The sequence below is a fragment of the Eptatretus burgeri genome, chromosome 4 (genome assembly GCF_056783735.1).
Source record: "Eptatretus burgeri isolate ZD-2024b chromosome 4, Ebu_testis_v1, whole genome shotgun sequence".
Lineage (NCBI taxonomy): Eukaryota > Metazoa > Chordata > Myxini > Myxiniformes > Myxinidae > Eptatretus > Eptatretus burgeri.
The window spans coordinates 19,215,029-19,231,797 of NC_140964.1; the positions used below are offsets into that span (position 1 = coordinate 19,215,029).

The 16,769-nt window shown below is 44.5% G+C and overlaps 1 protein-coding gene across 3 annotated transcripts in view; it reads right to left on the reverse strand.

Annotated features, from left to right (window-relative positions):
* LOC147027586 (uncharacterized) overlaps positions 1–16,769 on the reverse strand; it is a 128,396-nt gene that overhangs the window by 49,841 nt on the left and 61,786 nt on the right. For 2 of the 3 annotated variants that reach the window (XR_015057121.1, XM_085877100.1), the window contains exons 5-9: positions 13,837–13,900; positions 11,289–11,586; positions 4,617–4,669; positions 4,106–4,179; positions 1,956–3,593 (exon numbers count right to left, since the gene is read on the reverse strand). Coding sequence is in view for 2 of the 3 variants with exons in the window: in XM_085877100.1 (XP_085733226.1) it covers positions 1,956–3,593; positions 4,106–4,179; positions 4,617–4,669; positions 11,289–11,586; positions 13,837–13,900 (2,127 nt within the window). In the remaining variant the exon portion in view is untranslated. The remainder of the gene's footprint in view (positions 1–1,955; positions 3,594–4,105; positions 4,180–4,616; positions 4,670–11,288; positions 11,587–13,836; positions 13,901–16,769) is intronic. The other variant, XM_085877101.1, reaches the window with a different exon arrangement.

Sequence of the window (16,769 nt, forward strand, 5' to 3'; positions counted from 1 at the left end):
GGACAGCAGAGCCAAGCCGATCAATAGGACCGAAACCAAGCTGCACTGCAGACACATCTGGTCAGATCTCATGCTTTGGCTTTCCCCTCACACATCTTTTCTGCTGCACCTTTCTCTGTTTCCCTTTTCTCACACACACACACACACACACACACACACACACACACACACACACACACACACACACACACACACACACACACACACACACACACACACACACACACACACACACACACACACACACACACACACACACACACAACACACCTCGGTCTTTCGTACCACTTCTCTCCATCAGCGTTGAATCGTGGTTGTGAATGCTGGGCCCATGTACTGTGTTCATGGTAGATAAGGCGTTTGTTCAGTTTGCTTTGTCTCTTTTCTCTTTCGCCGATCGCATTGCTGTACAAATTGCTCAACCCTCATTTCTCCCCATACCATGAAACTCCTTATGTTCCCTCCCCCATCTTTTTCCTGCTCCTCACCTGTGTAAAGAAACCTATTCTTGTTGAATCTATTTCCAATCTGTCTGTGTCCATCTTTTCCACCATTGGTCTAGCACTGTCCACACATAGGTAGCTTGGGAGGTTGCGATTCCCGATGGTTCGGTTTGCAGGGTCCGGCGTGTGCTTGCGGTGCAGCTCGGCCGCATTCAAGATCACCAGATAAGGTATGTAGCACATTTGCCGAGGGTGCATTCCCCGGTCAGGAGGCCACGGGACCCCCAGTTAAACGGTTGTTCGATGGATGGACATGGACTCATGGTTGCTCGATTTGCGTTCATAGTTGCATCGCAACCCACTGTGAGGTGAAGTTATTCACTCCCGGTGGCCTCAGGTCTGGGTGAATTTGAAAGAAACTGGGGATTTACCCCTCGTAGTTGGCTCGAGCCCCGAGACGGCAGCAATACGTTTTCCTCTGCCTTCATGTTTTGTAAATGTCGTTGAGAGAAAATGTTGTTTCTGATGTTTAAAGAAACTTCAATGAGGTGACTGCTCCCAAACATCATGAATGATGTGAATAAAAATATTAAACATGATATTAAAAAAAGTGATATTATTATTTAACCTTTAAAATGTGTATAATAAGACATATTTTATAATGACAAGTCATTGCACATGGGTTGGCAGGATGGCTTCGAGGTACGCACACTCTCTTCTAAGCTGTCTCACCTGGGTTCGAATTTGGCGCAAGCTTTTAAGTGTCATCCCAGGGCTTCACAGGAAGGGTGATGCGTCAGCGTGTGTGCTGTCCCTCGGATGAATGTTAACCTGGGCGTCTCATCTGCTCACATTAGTTGGTAGACATTAAAAATCCCACAGTGTCTTTTGCGAAGAGAAGGCAAACCATCACGGCACCCTGAACAGATTCCAAATTCCTGGCCTACCCGATAAAGAGCATTGCATCAGCGGCACAGCCTTGGCCATGATTGCTCCTCCGCAGCTTTGTGCTGCACACAAAAGAAGATCGTATAACATGCACAACATAGTTGGCTGGCACAGTCCTTGCAATGACACAGACATGGGGCCAAGCCAGGATGATAACTGTAGAATTTGTTTGTTGGATAATGCTACACCTGGTATACTGTGTTTGTGCAATGAACTACGAGTCTTCCAATGGTTGTGGGTCTCTGGTGTCGCATACAAAATTCCCATTAACATATTACTTCTCGTTGGATTTTAAAAAGGAGGTTAAAATGTGAAAAGGGAAGAGGAGGAGGAATTGGGGGAGGCAGTGCAGGGAGTTTGGGAGGAAGTGCAAAAAACGAAATCAATTTAAAACAAGACCTAAACGGTTGAGAATGGATGTAGGAATAGAGAGAGGAAACAGGAGGAGAGGGTCCAAACAAATATCAAGAGAAATTGGGGAAAAAAATCAACATTTAAAAAAAAAATCATTAAAAAAAATGTCTGCTGATAAATTTATTCACATTTACTGTTCCACCATCTCACCTGGCTGGTTTGAATCCATGCAAGGCTGTAGGCAGTCAGTTGCCTGATGTCCAGAATTTCCACAGTTATAACACGAAAGTTTTGGCTTTGGCTGTGTGGGTCCAGGACCAATTCCCAAAGAGCCACCTGGCATTTCAAACTCCGTGCGCGTCTCCCCCATGTCGGGCAGTGTTGAAGTCACAAATCCTGTTCCACCAGGTGATGGCTGAACCTGTGGTGAAGCATAGTATGGAAAGCGGTGTGTACCATACTGTGGGGTTTGGAAGAAAGCAGGTTGTGTACCAAGTGTGAGGGGGTATTGGGCACCAGATGAGGCTGTTGGTGCCGCTGCAGTCACTGCTACAAAGGGGAATGGGGGTGGTGGAGGCGGCGGCGCTCGTGGTGCCACTGCCAAAGCAGCCGAGTAGTAACCAGCATAACTAAAAGCAGCAGAGGAGTGAGGTGAAGGTGGTGGCACTGTGACTCGTGAAACAACGGTTCCACAGCCTCGATGGCAGCCACACGTTCCGCAAGCCGACAACATGGCAGGGATGGCAGAGAGGCGGGCTTCTGCTTCCGGTGGTTGGCTTTGTTGGCCAAAGAATGCTGGCGTGCTGTCTGGAAGAATCTCTGACCGTCCAGTGAAACAGTCTCCAGCCTTTCTATGGGCTGGATCTGAAGGGACACACAAAGAAGAAACATCGCCACCACAAACTGGGATGGAGTTCCGTCCGGGAGGGTCTCTGTTCGACTCGTATGCAGACGGAGGACGCCGTGATACAGGTTCGGTTCCATGTTCTTGGCGCTCAGTGGGCACACCTTCCATGCGCCGTGGTTTTCGGGATATTCGGGCCATTTTGTTTGGAGGCCTGGGTGCCCGATGTAGGCTATTTTCAGGAAGAAAGGGTGGAGGAGGGGCAAAACGAGGGGCAGAGAAACGTGGTGGGAAGTAACCGGTATCCAGAGGCACTGGGAAAAGTCCTGCAGCTCCTGGTGCTGGAGCCAATGAAGCAGAGGGTGCAGTCGTTGGGGGTATGCAAGAATCAGGAACGCAACGAATGGCACCTGTCCATTCCTTACCCAACACAGATGAAGCCCCCGCTGTCGCAGAAACTGTCATTGTTGTCAATGTCGTGGGCATTGCTGCACAGACATTCTTGCTGACAGAATCAGATACTCGAGAACGAGGTGAAAAGGGAACACCTGCCTGGGAATAAGGGGTGAGCATGGAGACAGGAGGTTGCGATTGTTGTTGAGCAGCAGTCCCACTACTGGGGCTTAGGTTGCGATTGGCTGGCAAATGACTAAAAGAAAGCGCCATGGGCACGTGGCTATAGACAGCCGTGCCGAGGCTGAGTGTGGCAAGCATCGAGCCAAGTGCATTACTCGAAGATGTACTGGGGTTCTGTACCACGCCACAGGGCTCGCCTGGCTTCGAGACGCCCGCCGTTGCAGCAATAGCAACAAAGGGTGATAGCGGCTGCTCCATTGCATGCGGTGGGAGCTGAGCAGATGTCATGTTGCTAAACAGCTGTCTGTGTAACGGGCTGGCAAATGGTGTGCAGGCCGAACCAAGATGAAATGAAGTCTTGGTGACTTGGCTTGGAGCTGAGGCTCCATCACTCTCTTGATCTCCCTCATCATGAAGTTCACCAGAATCTAGGGGGGGAAGAGGCGACAATGTGCCAGATGCACGTGTTGGGTTGATTGCATGTAGAAGATTTGATTTGATGCATCACACTCTTCACAGAGCGTTGGTACTGCTGAAGCAGTTTCTGGGTAAGGGTTATACTGGGTGGTTTGCCATTGCATTCCCAGCTATTTGTCCATGCTCAATCTTTTTAAATGCTTGAGCATCAAAGCAAGGGAGGAGAACATACCATTTTTTAAATCGTTGGTACATCTCGGACGGGGTTTGAACCACCGACCTCCCAGACTCGGAGCAGACACTCCAACCATTATGCCGAGTCTGGTATCATGTTGAAGAAAAGATGCATAAATATTGTAATGTAGAACCGGACGTCATATACAATGGAAGACCCCAACCTTCCAGTTTTGTGACACATTGGGGGTAGAAGTGCAAGACCCACAACCTGTTAATGTCCTGACAGGCAATCTGCCATCACTCAAAATGAAGTCTTATTATTTGTATAATTTAACTTGGCAAGCACCTGTTGAATGTTCAGATCTTTCACTCGCAGGAAGATCTGGGAGAAACCCTTGACCTTCAACATCACTTCGCTCCCTGTATAAAACCAACAGTCACTGTTCGGCAAAATATTTTTTAAGACTCTGCCGTTTGCGAAAAACAAAATCACTTGGAAGAACTTAAAAATATATATAAATATATAAATATATATGAAATTGATTTTATATCAATCAATCACTGTTTGCATGACTCAACTTGCAGTCCACGTCTCATCCTGGGAACAACTTCGAGAAAACACAATGACTATACAAGTGTAAGAGTCATGAAAGATTCAATTTTATCAATTCAAGCTCGACCTCACTGGAATAACAGTTTTTTGCGATCAAGATGGAAGTTCAATTTGGTGAGGATGCTCCCATTTTCCAAAGGATGAGAACATTTTGTGACATGCCAACAAAACTTACTTGTTATTCGTATTTCACATTGTGGAATATATTTTTTTTAAATTGCAAAGGAATGAAAGAAAATGTTACCTTTGGACAGTTACCCTCCAAGGTGCAGATGGAATGGCTTGTGCATCTGCAATCTATAAAACAGTAACCACAAAATAAATAATAAATAAATAAAAATAATAAATATAATAAATTCAGACCATTCTTTGGTCATCTTGATTTTTTTAAATGATCTGACATTCTAAACAATCCCACACCCTGACAACCAAGCAAAGCTGGACAACCAATCTCTCATGTAACCAAATTGGATTACAACACCAACAGTTCAGATAGCATTAGGAAATAATCGGTCACTCTCATTAAAAGCAAACACGACAGCTGGAATCCCACGGGCCGTTAAATAAATGTAATAAATAAATTCGCAGCAGTATCATTATAATGGGCAAACGTGGCCAAGGACAAGCTACCGAGGAGGGCAGTGGTGGTGGATGCAGTACCCTGTGGTTGTGGAGCCAAATATGTGGGAGAGAGAGGGAGGACCTTAGGCCAGCGTATTGCTGAACACCGCATGGGCTTCTTTGAGTGCAATTATCACACCAGGTCAGCCATTGCCAAACATAGTCTTGAGGCAGGGACACACCTTTGTGGGATAGGATTATAATTTTGGGTGTGACCCCGAACAGGACCAGAATACGGATTCTGGAGGCGTGGCACGCAGAGGAAACCATCACATCAATCAAGCAGGAGGTGATGCATTTACCGTTAGTGTTTGGACTTCTCTTGCATAAACGAACTGGAGAATCCCTGACATTGCATAGGGATTTCACGTCGTAAATCACCCGACATGCCTGGTGTTGGCTTAATGGTTAAGGTGGTGGGCTTGGGATCCTGGGGATTCCAAGTTCAAATCCCACTCGGCTGTTGAATTAATACCAGGTGGGGTTGACTCTATCTGTCATCCTTCCAAGGTCGGCAAAATGAGTGCCAGCTTGCTGGAATCCTGTGTAGGAGATACGACCCATCCAGGATTGTGACCAATAGCCAAGGAGACAGCTTAGGCAGCACCAATGCTCTGCACGGTCCCAATGGATGGTCCCAATGGATGGATGGATGGATGGATGGATGGATGACCCGGCTGCTCCATCAAGACCCGAGCAGCCAGTGGTGTCTGGAAATGGGGACCTGTTGGAGGGGGGTCGAGTTGGGTGACCAGTGGTCGCTAGTCCACTGGCGACCCAGATGAGGCTGAGAGAGCCTGGATGGTGCAGAGACCCTCCTCAATGGGTGGTTCTGAAGGGGGGTCTAGTTCAGCGACCAGCGGTAGGGAAACCCCTGGTGACCAAGGAGAGGCCGAGAAAGCCTTGATGGTGCAGAGACCCTCCCCGGCGGGACGTACAGCGAAAGAGCTCTTTGGCTGTCAGGGACCGAATAATTGAAGGGGAGGGGGAGTAAAGAAGTCTGTAAAGAATCATTGAATTGGGGGTAAAGAATCATTGAAAAGAATGATTGATTATTGGGTTTATTTGTGAGTGTGTGAGGGAAGGTTCACTTGATCCATGTCACTAACCTGCACCAGAGAAACAGGACCCACAGAAATTTGGAATAGGTAAACTGGGATGGCTCTGCAGGTAACGTTGGGTGTTGTGGCATCCACCGGGGAACGCATTCTTGAGAAGGGGCTTGTACAAATGTGAAATTTTTGGTAAAGGTTTTGTCTGTTACAGTCGATTTTTGTGTGTGCTTTCTGACATTTTCTACCGACCTCAGGAGTTTGGAACAAGAAACCAAGAGTTTTGTAAATATTTGAATCATTGTGCTTAAGGGGTGTAGAACGTCAAGGAGAATAGGTAAGTTACTTATGGCTCACTTCCCACAGCCGCTGCCGATTTCTTTCAGAGGCTAATTAGGTGCGAGTCGGTAAGTGGTAATGCTGGAATGATAACGCCTGTATTGAACATTGCAGGAGCTCCGGTTCTGGGGGGATGGGGGGGGGCTGTGTTATGTTTGTGGGGAGGATGGAGACATTTCATAGCAAAGGCAGGATTGTATGGGGTAGTATGGTCCGTGGACGGGTAGGAGACATTTTGATGCAACTTAAGTAGGGGAACTGTCAGCTTAAGTTAAGTGTCACCGCATGGGGGAGGGGGGGGAGGTGGTGCTGTGTTAATTGGGGAGGGTTTAAGGATAATTTCTCCCAGTATGTGATTGTCTCCTGTGACCTTTTCTTATGTTTTTGCATTTACAAGACCAGTAAAAAAAAAAAAAAAAGTGGAATCGCGTCCTTAAAACAACAACCCAGCACAATGTTTCACCCCGCCTCCAGGAATGACAACGATCAAACCACGCCCCTGGGGTGGATGATGGATGGGCATGAGATCAGAAGGTTTGAGACACGAGAAAAGAGTGGTGGAGGTACACGCTTGGACACGGAGTTCTTGTTTTTCTGGTTTCTCCTCAACACGACGAAATATAGCAGCATGATTGTTGTTTGTGCTGTGTGAAATTTCCCCACGTGCTGGAGCAATATGCAAGCCATTGACTGTTCGGCCGAGCTGTGAAGCATGTGTATAGTAATCAGTATCCCCGCCTGTCACGCGGGAGACCGTGGTTTGATTCCCCGTCGGGGAGCCAGTACGTTTTTGTGGAGGGAAGAAGAGCGTGCCTCTCGTTTTGTCGTATGGTCGAGGAGGAAGGAGGCCGATCGTGGTGAACGGACCCGGTGCAAGAGTGGAACGATGGGCATATTCGCTCGTGAAAAGAAGCTGCACGGGGTTTCTGAGCCCTGGTGTTGAACATCACTGCCCGAATACCTCCTGTGCGTTTCCTGCCGAGAGAGCGGTTTGGCGCCATTTTGCGAGCTTCCGGTGCAGGACAATGTGGATCTGATCGTCAAGCTCAAAAAGATCACTTCTGGAGCCGAAGCAAAGCGCCAGCATAAAGGAGGGATTTTTCTTTTGTTTTATCTCTTCCCCCTGTCTGTTTTTGTAACTGTGTGTGGAGGAACCTCAAATAGGAATTTAGATTACCTCACATTTCATTATTTCCATCATAAATATTTGATCTAATGTGCAAGAAACCCATATTTATGAAGATTGCTTGTGTCTATCTATTTGTTGTGGGTTCGAGTATAAACACTTGTCCTCCATCCGAGTGAACGCATCTGGTATGTGCTTTGCTGCCTTCCCGTTGTTGAACAGTTGTTGCTGAGCTTCTGTGGGGAAAAAAGAGCACTCCTTCCACGAGCATCATCCTGCGGTCTCGATCCTGTCAGCCACGAAGGACAAGGAGGGTGAACGGCAACACCTCATCGACAGGGGCCTGAGGAGGAGGAAGCTGAGGCAGAGGAGGGCGAGTCACCTATCTCGCTGGCATATCTGGGACGCCGGAGAGGACTTGCCTGCTCAGTCTGGGCACTTCGGGGATGCGGCTGCATGACCCATCACACCACATTGCCACTGCCCATCTTCCCCATCCATATTCCTCCACATTCTCAAATATATTTGGGCTTGCACAGCCGTTGGGCTGTGTAGGGTGAGGCAGAAAAGAAAATACCCTGCTTTTCCTTTCTCCATACTTTACTTTTCTTTTCAAGTTCTTCATATTATCTTCTCCCCTGATCGATGATGGCCGAATGTTTTGTGCAAGCAAGACTGAATAAGAAGGAATACATGTCATGGTTAAATCTGCTCTTATGTGCCTTTTACTTTCTTGCTTGTAGATACTTGCTTTTAAATGATTGCTTGCTTCTGTGTGTTTGTTAAAAAATAATTGTTTCTTCTTATTTCCAATCTGTCTCGGTTGTCCTTTCCTTTATTGATCCGACAGTGCATAAGTATAGCAAGACGAGAAGTTGTACCCAATTTGTTTATTAGCCGGTACGTACTTGGCAGCTCCGCTCGGCTGCACCTGATACGGTAGGTTAAGGCATGTACGTATTGAGGGCACGAAACTCGCTTGTTGGGGTCAATCCACCAGAAACTGAAACACGAGAAGTAGTGTAACCCTGCCAGGATTGGCAGTACCAATCGGCGTTCATGGTTGCTTAGCAACCCGTCAGCACACAGAGTTATCTGTTCCCGGCGGCCTCAGGACCAGGCGTTTGGGAGGGACCCAAGTGCTTCCCCTCATGGCGAGTCCCAAAGCACTGAGCCATAACAACACATAATGTTGGGACACTTATATTACCTCATGCCATGAATATTCACATCCATTTCAGTGTCTACCACCAGCATGCTTTTCAAGTCCTCTTCTTATAACACACACAAAAAAATTCCTCCCTCCCCATCCTCCCCGTTTATTGTTTGTTTCCGAAGTCAAGGTTTGCGTAAAAGCAAGATCACAGAACACAACGGATCAGAACAAAGAAAAACAGAACAGTGGAAAGCAGGAAAACACAACAATAGGGTAGAGGGATAAAAGAGAGAAAAAGTTTGGAGGAAGAATGAGAGGAAAGGGAGTCGGAGGAGAACACGGAGTGAATAAGCTATATATAAGCTCAAACACACCAAGAAGGGGGCTGGAATAACAGAGGGAAACAGGGAATGAAACAGCATTGGGAAAAACCCCAAAAAATGGAATGGAGGGTGAGGGGGGGGGGGCTTGGGGAGAATAAATGAGGGTGGACAAAATCATGGACATGGATAGGGGATGATCTGAGGACAACAGTTTAGTGCCATTTGTTGTAGCATGGACACCACCACCTTTAGGAACAATCATTCAAAATCCATGGACATGGAGAATGATGCAACATTGAAATGTCAGCGACAGGGAGAACATTTACACAACAAGAACTGCTTGCATCACGCTAATGCGGACTTCAGTCGGTGTTGCACCAGACTTTAATTTCTTTTAAAAATAAATAAATAAAGATATAAACTGCAATTATAATTAAAACTGGTAAACCAGTAATCCCGGGCTTCAAGGCGTGCCTCCATTTTAACAAATTTCAACACTATCACCCTGTCACATGATATGGGTTTTCCGAGTTAGAAAGTTAGTTCAAGTCTGCGATGGGGTCCAGCTACGGGGTCACTCATGTTATATCAATGAAGGATTGAAAAGCCCATAGCAATACATGATAAAGAAAGAAACTTCACATTGGACAAATCGAGGCTGGACAAATTTTCAAGTCCCCAAAAAAGTCCAATAACTCCACATTTGCATATTAATGTAAATGGCGAACTTGTAGAACATTAAAATATCTTCCAGAATGTGTGGTCACTATATGTCTATCTTCTTTAGTTTTCATTTTACGACATGTCAAAAATGGGTGATTTTAAACTTTGGGGGGCTCTGGGGCCTCACTGGGGTAAAATACAGACATAATGTAAACATATTTGGAGTCCCCTCTTCAAGGCCTATCAGAATCTGTCATTAAATTTTTTCACCTCTCATTTGCATATTTTGCATATTTAATGAGGTGAATCGGCATCATTTTAATCATATAAATTATGCAACGATTTTGACGAAATTAACAACTTAACATTCCAATGGAACCTCGCAAATGTGTGCAAAAGTTTGAGGCTGTCGTATTATCCCTTCTGGAGAAGATGTTTTTAGGTTTTGGAGGAAATCCAATATGGCCGCCATACCACGTGACCTATGTCATCAAAATTTTCAAAGTATAAACATTAAGTGGAGAGTTATTAAGGTGTTAAGTTTCATTGAATTTCATCAAAGCATTGTTTTCATTTAACGACATTTCAAAAATGGGTGATTTTAAACTTTGGGGGGCTCTGGGGCCTCACTGGGGTCAAGTCCAGACATGCTATAAACATAGTTGGAGTCCCCTGTTTATGTCCTATCTAAATCTGTCATTACATTTTTTCAACTCTCATTTGCATATTTTGCATATTTAATGAGGCGAATCGGCATCATTTAAAATCAAATTAATTAAATAACGATTTTGACCAAATTAACAACATAACATTCCCATGGACTATCAGACATGTGTGCAAAAGCTTGAGGCTGTTGGGTTATCCCTTCTGGAGAAGAAGATGTTTTTAGGTTTTGGAGAAAATGCAATATGGCCGCCATACCACGTGACCGACGTCATCAAAATTTTCAAAGTATAATCTTCAGGTGGAGAGTTATTAAATGGATAAGTTTCATTGAATTTCATCCAAGCGTTGTTTTTATTTTATGACATTTCAAAAATGGGTCATTTTCAACTTTGGGGGGCGCTGGGGGCTCACTGGGGTCAAATACAGACATAGTATAAATATATTGGGAGTCCCCTGTTTATGTGCTATCTAAATTTGTCATTAAATTTTTTCAACTCTCATTTGCATATTTTGCATATTTAATGAGGCGAATCGGCATCATTTTAAATCATATAAATTACGTAACGATTTCGACCAAATTAACAAATTAACATTACCATGGAACAATGCAAATGTGTGCTTCATTTGCAATAGCTTCAATAGAGCTTCAGCCATGCTTGAAGCCCTAATAACAGTTTTCCTACAATTTAAAATAGCAGGCTGATAAATGCAGATTATATGCACTCGTTTGGAATATTTTGTTAAAATTACTCTTTAGAGGAATCAAATGTGGACGAGGAATGCATAGCATGCACGAAAAGAAGGAGCAGATGAGGAACAAACAAAAAACCTTACATTATGGGATACCAGCAGCACAGCAGCCTGGGTTACGTTTCCACAGCCACTATAGATAATCTGTAAGTATCTACTTATTTATTTTCTTACACATCCTCATACCAACCATTCTACCGTGCTGTTGGTGCAAACATACCTGGCCCGGCAACGCAGCTGCATCGATATGCCTATTTGAAAGGGCTGTATGAACCCATTCAACCGGAGCAGCAACTTCCGTCAAGGCTGTACGCCCATGTCCAGATCCGATGCTGCGATGGGCAACTTGGTTGCAGCCGGGCGCATTGGAATGTGGAAAATGACCCAGTGAGAGTTGGACCAGTTGGGGAGGAGGATGTGCTTGGCGAGGCGAGGGGGTTGTTGCACGAATACCATAGGATAAGGTGCTGAGGGGTCGGGTAGGACAAGGTGAGGTTGAGGCAAGCTTGTTGGCGTGCCTGTCAAAGTAAGGGAAGTGACGGCTGAGCAAGTTAAGAATTTCAGTGGTGGCATGAGAACAGGAACCAAAAAGTGCTTAACAGTAATATCTCGATTTACGAACACCATGCGTTCCTGAAAATTAGGTCTTAAATCGAAAGTTTGTAAAAAAAGAAAAGAAAAAAGAAAAAGCAACAGGAGCAAGAATTTCTTTGCCATACACGTCCCCTTTCAATGTGATATTTTACAAGTCCAAAAAGGGCATAACTGAAAAATTGACAAAATGCACTGAAACTCGAACGTGTTCTGCAACTTATCATAATAAAGCCAGGTACAAAGTTTCAGTTGAATGTTTTAAGGGGTATGGGAAAAGTCCGAAAAACAGGTGGGACGGACAGACGGATAGCAAACCTATAGTCCCCTCCGGTGAAACTGGCAGGGGACTAATAATCACAACAGCGACAATTGCTTTGCAATACAGGTTCCCTACCAGTCCAAATGAATGCCCCTACCAAGTGCTGACCTGAACCCAATTGATCATTTGTGGCGAGACTTGAAGGTTGCAGTTCATCGACGATCCCCATGAAACATGGCACAGCGAGAGCAATTTTCACGTGAAGAATGAGCAAAGATTTCACCATCTCACTACTAAGCTGGTAGAGAACTACCCACAAATACTCATAGCATTCATTGCTGCAAAATGTTCTTCAACCAAGTCTTGACCTAAGGGGATCGATAACTTTACAACCAGTCAATTTTGATTTGAACATGATTTTTGCAGGTATTCCTGACATGTAACCCCTTTCAACTAAAACAGTGTTGAGTTTGATGTCTTCAGTTATGAATCAAAAAGTACGTTTGGAAAAATTGTTTCTACATAATTCAGAAAACATTTAAATGTGGCATTATTGGTCAGAGGTGAAAACTTTTGCAGGCCACTGAATCAAACACTCCATATTTTCCATAACAGAGATATGTGTTTTGGTGATTTTTCACTGCGCTGGGAGGCGTCTCACATTGAGCACACACCATGATCTTTTCTTTGTTTTTTTGCGAATCGTAATCACTGTTGTGTTCGCAAGGAAAAGGTCACGTGCAATATCCGCAAGTCGGGAACTAGAATCGAACCTTCTGAGAATTCACTTTCTGACGACACCAACTTCCCTGTCTTTCTTTGCACTCGTATCAATTCCTTGAGCACTTATCTTCCTTTTTGGAGCCATAGTTATGGATGACTGCAGTTCAGTATTGTGCTGTTATGCACATGAATGTTAGAGTAAATACAATACATTTTGACAGCACTTTAACACAAACGTTTCCACATGTAAATTCCCTCTCTTCCGACCTTGGGGAAAAAAAAAAACCATCACAAGCTGGTCAAAAACTTGGAATATGTCTTTTAATCCAAACAAATCTCTCACTCTCACAGTCTCTCTCTCTCTCTTTCTGAAAGTACCATCTGGAACCCCCTCCCCCCTTTTCCTCTGCTTTCTCAACAACCCTCTCCAATAAGTTCAGTCATTCAAACTCTTGCGTCCCACTCAGCATGATCGTTCTTGGACAAACCACATCTCAACGTTGGCCTCCAATGCCAGACACTGACAGGCAACAACAATAATAAAATTTAAAAAACCTTTCCTTCCGCATCGACTCAGCCGATTGACGGCATCATTCCTGCTGCAATCAGGAGCGGTAGTGTGGGAGCAAGCACTCTCCACTCCTCACAGGTGGGACATGAAAGGGCACATGCTTCTTCTTCTGCTCCATTTTGTGTGAGGGAAGGAACGGGGGCGTTCCGCAGTGCACGCCACAAACCGAGAGCCGCAGTGTGAATGTGGGGGATGCCCGGAGTACCTCCCGCTCGCCTAGCTCCCATCCAATTCAACATGAGACACTTGACAGGAAATCCTTACCCTCTGTACATCAAAATAGGTTAGGTTAGGGATTTCCCTTGCAAAGATCATATGCTTGCCACTTCTCCCTGTGTCCTCAATACAGTGTCTAAAAGTCCAACAAACTACAGGAAAATGCACATAGTGCAAAGGCCTCAAACTCTAACTTCTATTCCCGAGCCCATAAATGTAACAGTATAATATTTGATGGAATTTATGAACAAAGGGATGCCAAAAGAAAAGAAAAAAAAATGCTTGAATACAAGCAGAAATAAAATGTTGGAGAGATGGATGAGAGTTGAGGGGGAGGTTGAGGGGTTAGATTATGATGATAAACAAGTGCACAAAACAAACCAGTGACATCAAGAAGGCACGTACCTTTCTGGTGAAGATGCCATTGCAGCAATGTGGAAAAAGTTACCTTCTTCCGGTTGTGAATCGACTGCAGCAGGAAGAGAATGATACATCAGACACGTGAAGGACAAATAAATGAAAGTTAGAACTTGCTGAATGTGTACCGTCGCCTATGTAATAGCACAAGAAATAAAACCATGTCAGCACATTGCAAAGCCTAAAGAACTCTGGAAGAGATGACAAACATGCATTTTGGACGACGAATGACTTTCACTCGGATAATCGAGTAAGATGTAACAGAACTTGCTCCGTGACATGACTCCAGTGACTTTTGTGCTGTTGATCTGAACCGTGCTGTAAGGAATCGTGAAACTGGGAAATCTTTGAATAAACACATTGCGGTTTTACCTTTCTGCTTGTGTAGCACCAAAAACGCAGTGCCTGTGAATTCTCAATGCAATCTTTCATCTTTCAAAGGACTTGCATACAGTGGCTTCAGTACTGAAAATCAAATGATGCATACTGTGACTGAGTATTTTGGGCTGTGTGCAGTAACATTAATACATCGCCATTAATGATACGATAAAAAAATAAAAAGGGCCGGCCAACTCAGTCCCGCAGAAGGGCCGGTCACCATCTCAGCTCAACAAGTGATGTGTGTGCTTCCAGTCACATCATTGTATGAACCAGGGAAGTAATACAGCATTCTGAGCTGACAGACGTCTTCCTCTTCCCCGGTTGTTTAACTATGCTCATCACGAGCGAGGGGACATGGATACAAGCATTATAATTGGCCTGTTTGACGTCCTATGTGGGAACAAAATTCCCCCCCCCCCAATTTTCCCAACGCTGATCCTGCTCACCAGATTCTCTTAGCAAGGGAGCCTCGTGGGTGGAGGAGGTGGACAGGCAAACCACGTGCCTCGTGGTTGCAGCAGGTTAATCAACATCTCAAGGAGATGAAGATGGGCCAGGCATCTGCCTGGGGGACGGCAAGACGGAGTACCGGCGGAACGTGTGCACAGTGACGTGCTGCTCCAGCACATGCTCCTCTACCTCACATGACGTATTAATGCCATTGTAAGTCTTCAAAAAGTCTAATGTCATCTTCCAAGGTTTTTCAATTGCAAATAAATGTTTACACGAAGCACAAACTCCTCCACAAACCAAAAGACAAGACAACAATTTCACTATTTAGGGGGAGAAAATAATGATTGGAAGAATGAAATGTTCATTTTAACAACTCCAAACAATATTTTAACAACTTGCAGAGTATTGAGGGATTCCTCAAGGCTCAAAGAAACAACAAACCGGCCAAACATACACAGGGAGCGAATCCTTCTTTCTTGTCTTGCCAGCTTGACTTGTGCCTTGTTGACACAACAATCCTTTCGGGATACAAGTCGAGCCAAGAGGTGCTCAACAACCATATTAAATGTGAATGTATCCATTACATCCAAAAGAGACCAGGTTCACATTTGATGTGATTATGCAACCACGTATACGCACATGGCTTCCGAAAGAACATCAAAGTAAATGTGCACATATGATGTGACAAATTAGGACAATTTCTGTGTGCCTGATGAAAACGCAATGATGTGACTGAAAGACCGCAAATCACATGCTGACCTGAGATTATACGTTGCAAACTGTTCTCCTGGAGTTAGTACTTTCTTATTGTGGAATCAACGTCACTGAACACAGGCTGAAAGATGCATTTCCATTATATATTATTATCCCCATGCATTTTGAGAAAAAAAAAAAAACGGAGGAGATATTGTAAATCGGCTCAGTCTGTCCGGCCATCACGCGATCTCCTCCTAAACAGCACTGATGATGTATTTATGTGCAGATCGCCGGTCTTTTTACCCAAGTTTTCATGTTTGGCCAGCAACTTTGATGGGAAAATTTTTCCAAGAAAAAAAAAAAGAAAAAAAAAAAGGGTTCCTATGCAGAAGTGCTCCAATGATACGATTTACTTGAAAGCCCCTTCAAAATGTAGTCAGTAATAATAAATAACTTCCCTTTTTCCAATCGTCCGTCTCCGACAGCTTTCATCATCGTCGCGAAGAGTCACAAAGGTCAATTTGTCCAATCAGAAGTCTTAGCCAAGTACAAGTGAGCCCTGAAAGTTCCAGGAAATCACCGGCATTTCACATGCTGCCGTCAAATGAAGGGCATGCAAGATGAAGCGATACCATTAGGTCAGCCTCATGGAGGCTTTTGTCTTCCGGATGAACAATGATAAAGACACAGGTATGTTTGTACTGTTTATTTCCATATGACATGTACTCAAAGGCTTCAGTGCTGCTGCACCATGGATCTGTTCAGTTTTCGTTTTCTCGTCCGTTCTGTCCTTTATTAAACAATTACTCTGGAAGACAAGCATGACCACCATCTGCCTGCTCGATTTCCAGCCCTGTATTTGAGTATCCCTGATTGTGGTTAATTGTTAAATATTATTATTTGTGACTGATGTAGTGCAAGACAGTATTCAGAACTCGGCCGAGTGCTGCACCGTTCGGACGCATGGGCTGGCTCAACTGTCTAAATCTTCAGGAGTACACCAAAGCTCGCTAAGGAGTAATGGATTACCAAGTTATTGAAGGACAACAAAAGCAATGAAGTTTAATTTCAATTATGAACTCTTTCAAACATACATGAAAAGGCAAAACATACATGAACACTGACCGCAGCATATTTACAAATGAGCGAAACACTGGAATGCCGTTTCTAGTGTTGGTCAAACAAATTTAAAAAAAATTAAATTACATTATGCTGAAAAAGCACCAAAATGTTGGCATGTTTACAAGTTAATTTATGGTCAGAAATGCTTGAGAATGCAGGAGAGACAGTCTGGGAAACCCTGGAAACTGGGGATTGCCCTCAGGCTACAGACCCCAGACTGCTTGTTGTAGTAGGGCACTTACACGGACAATATTTAATTTAGACCTGCA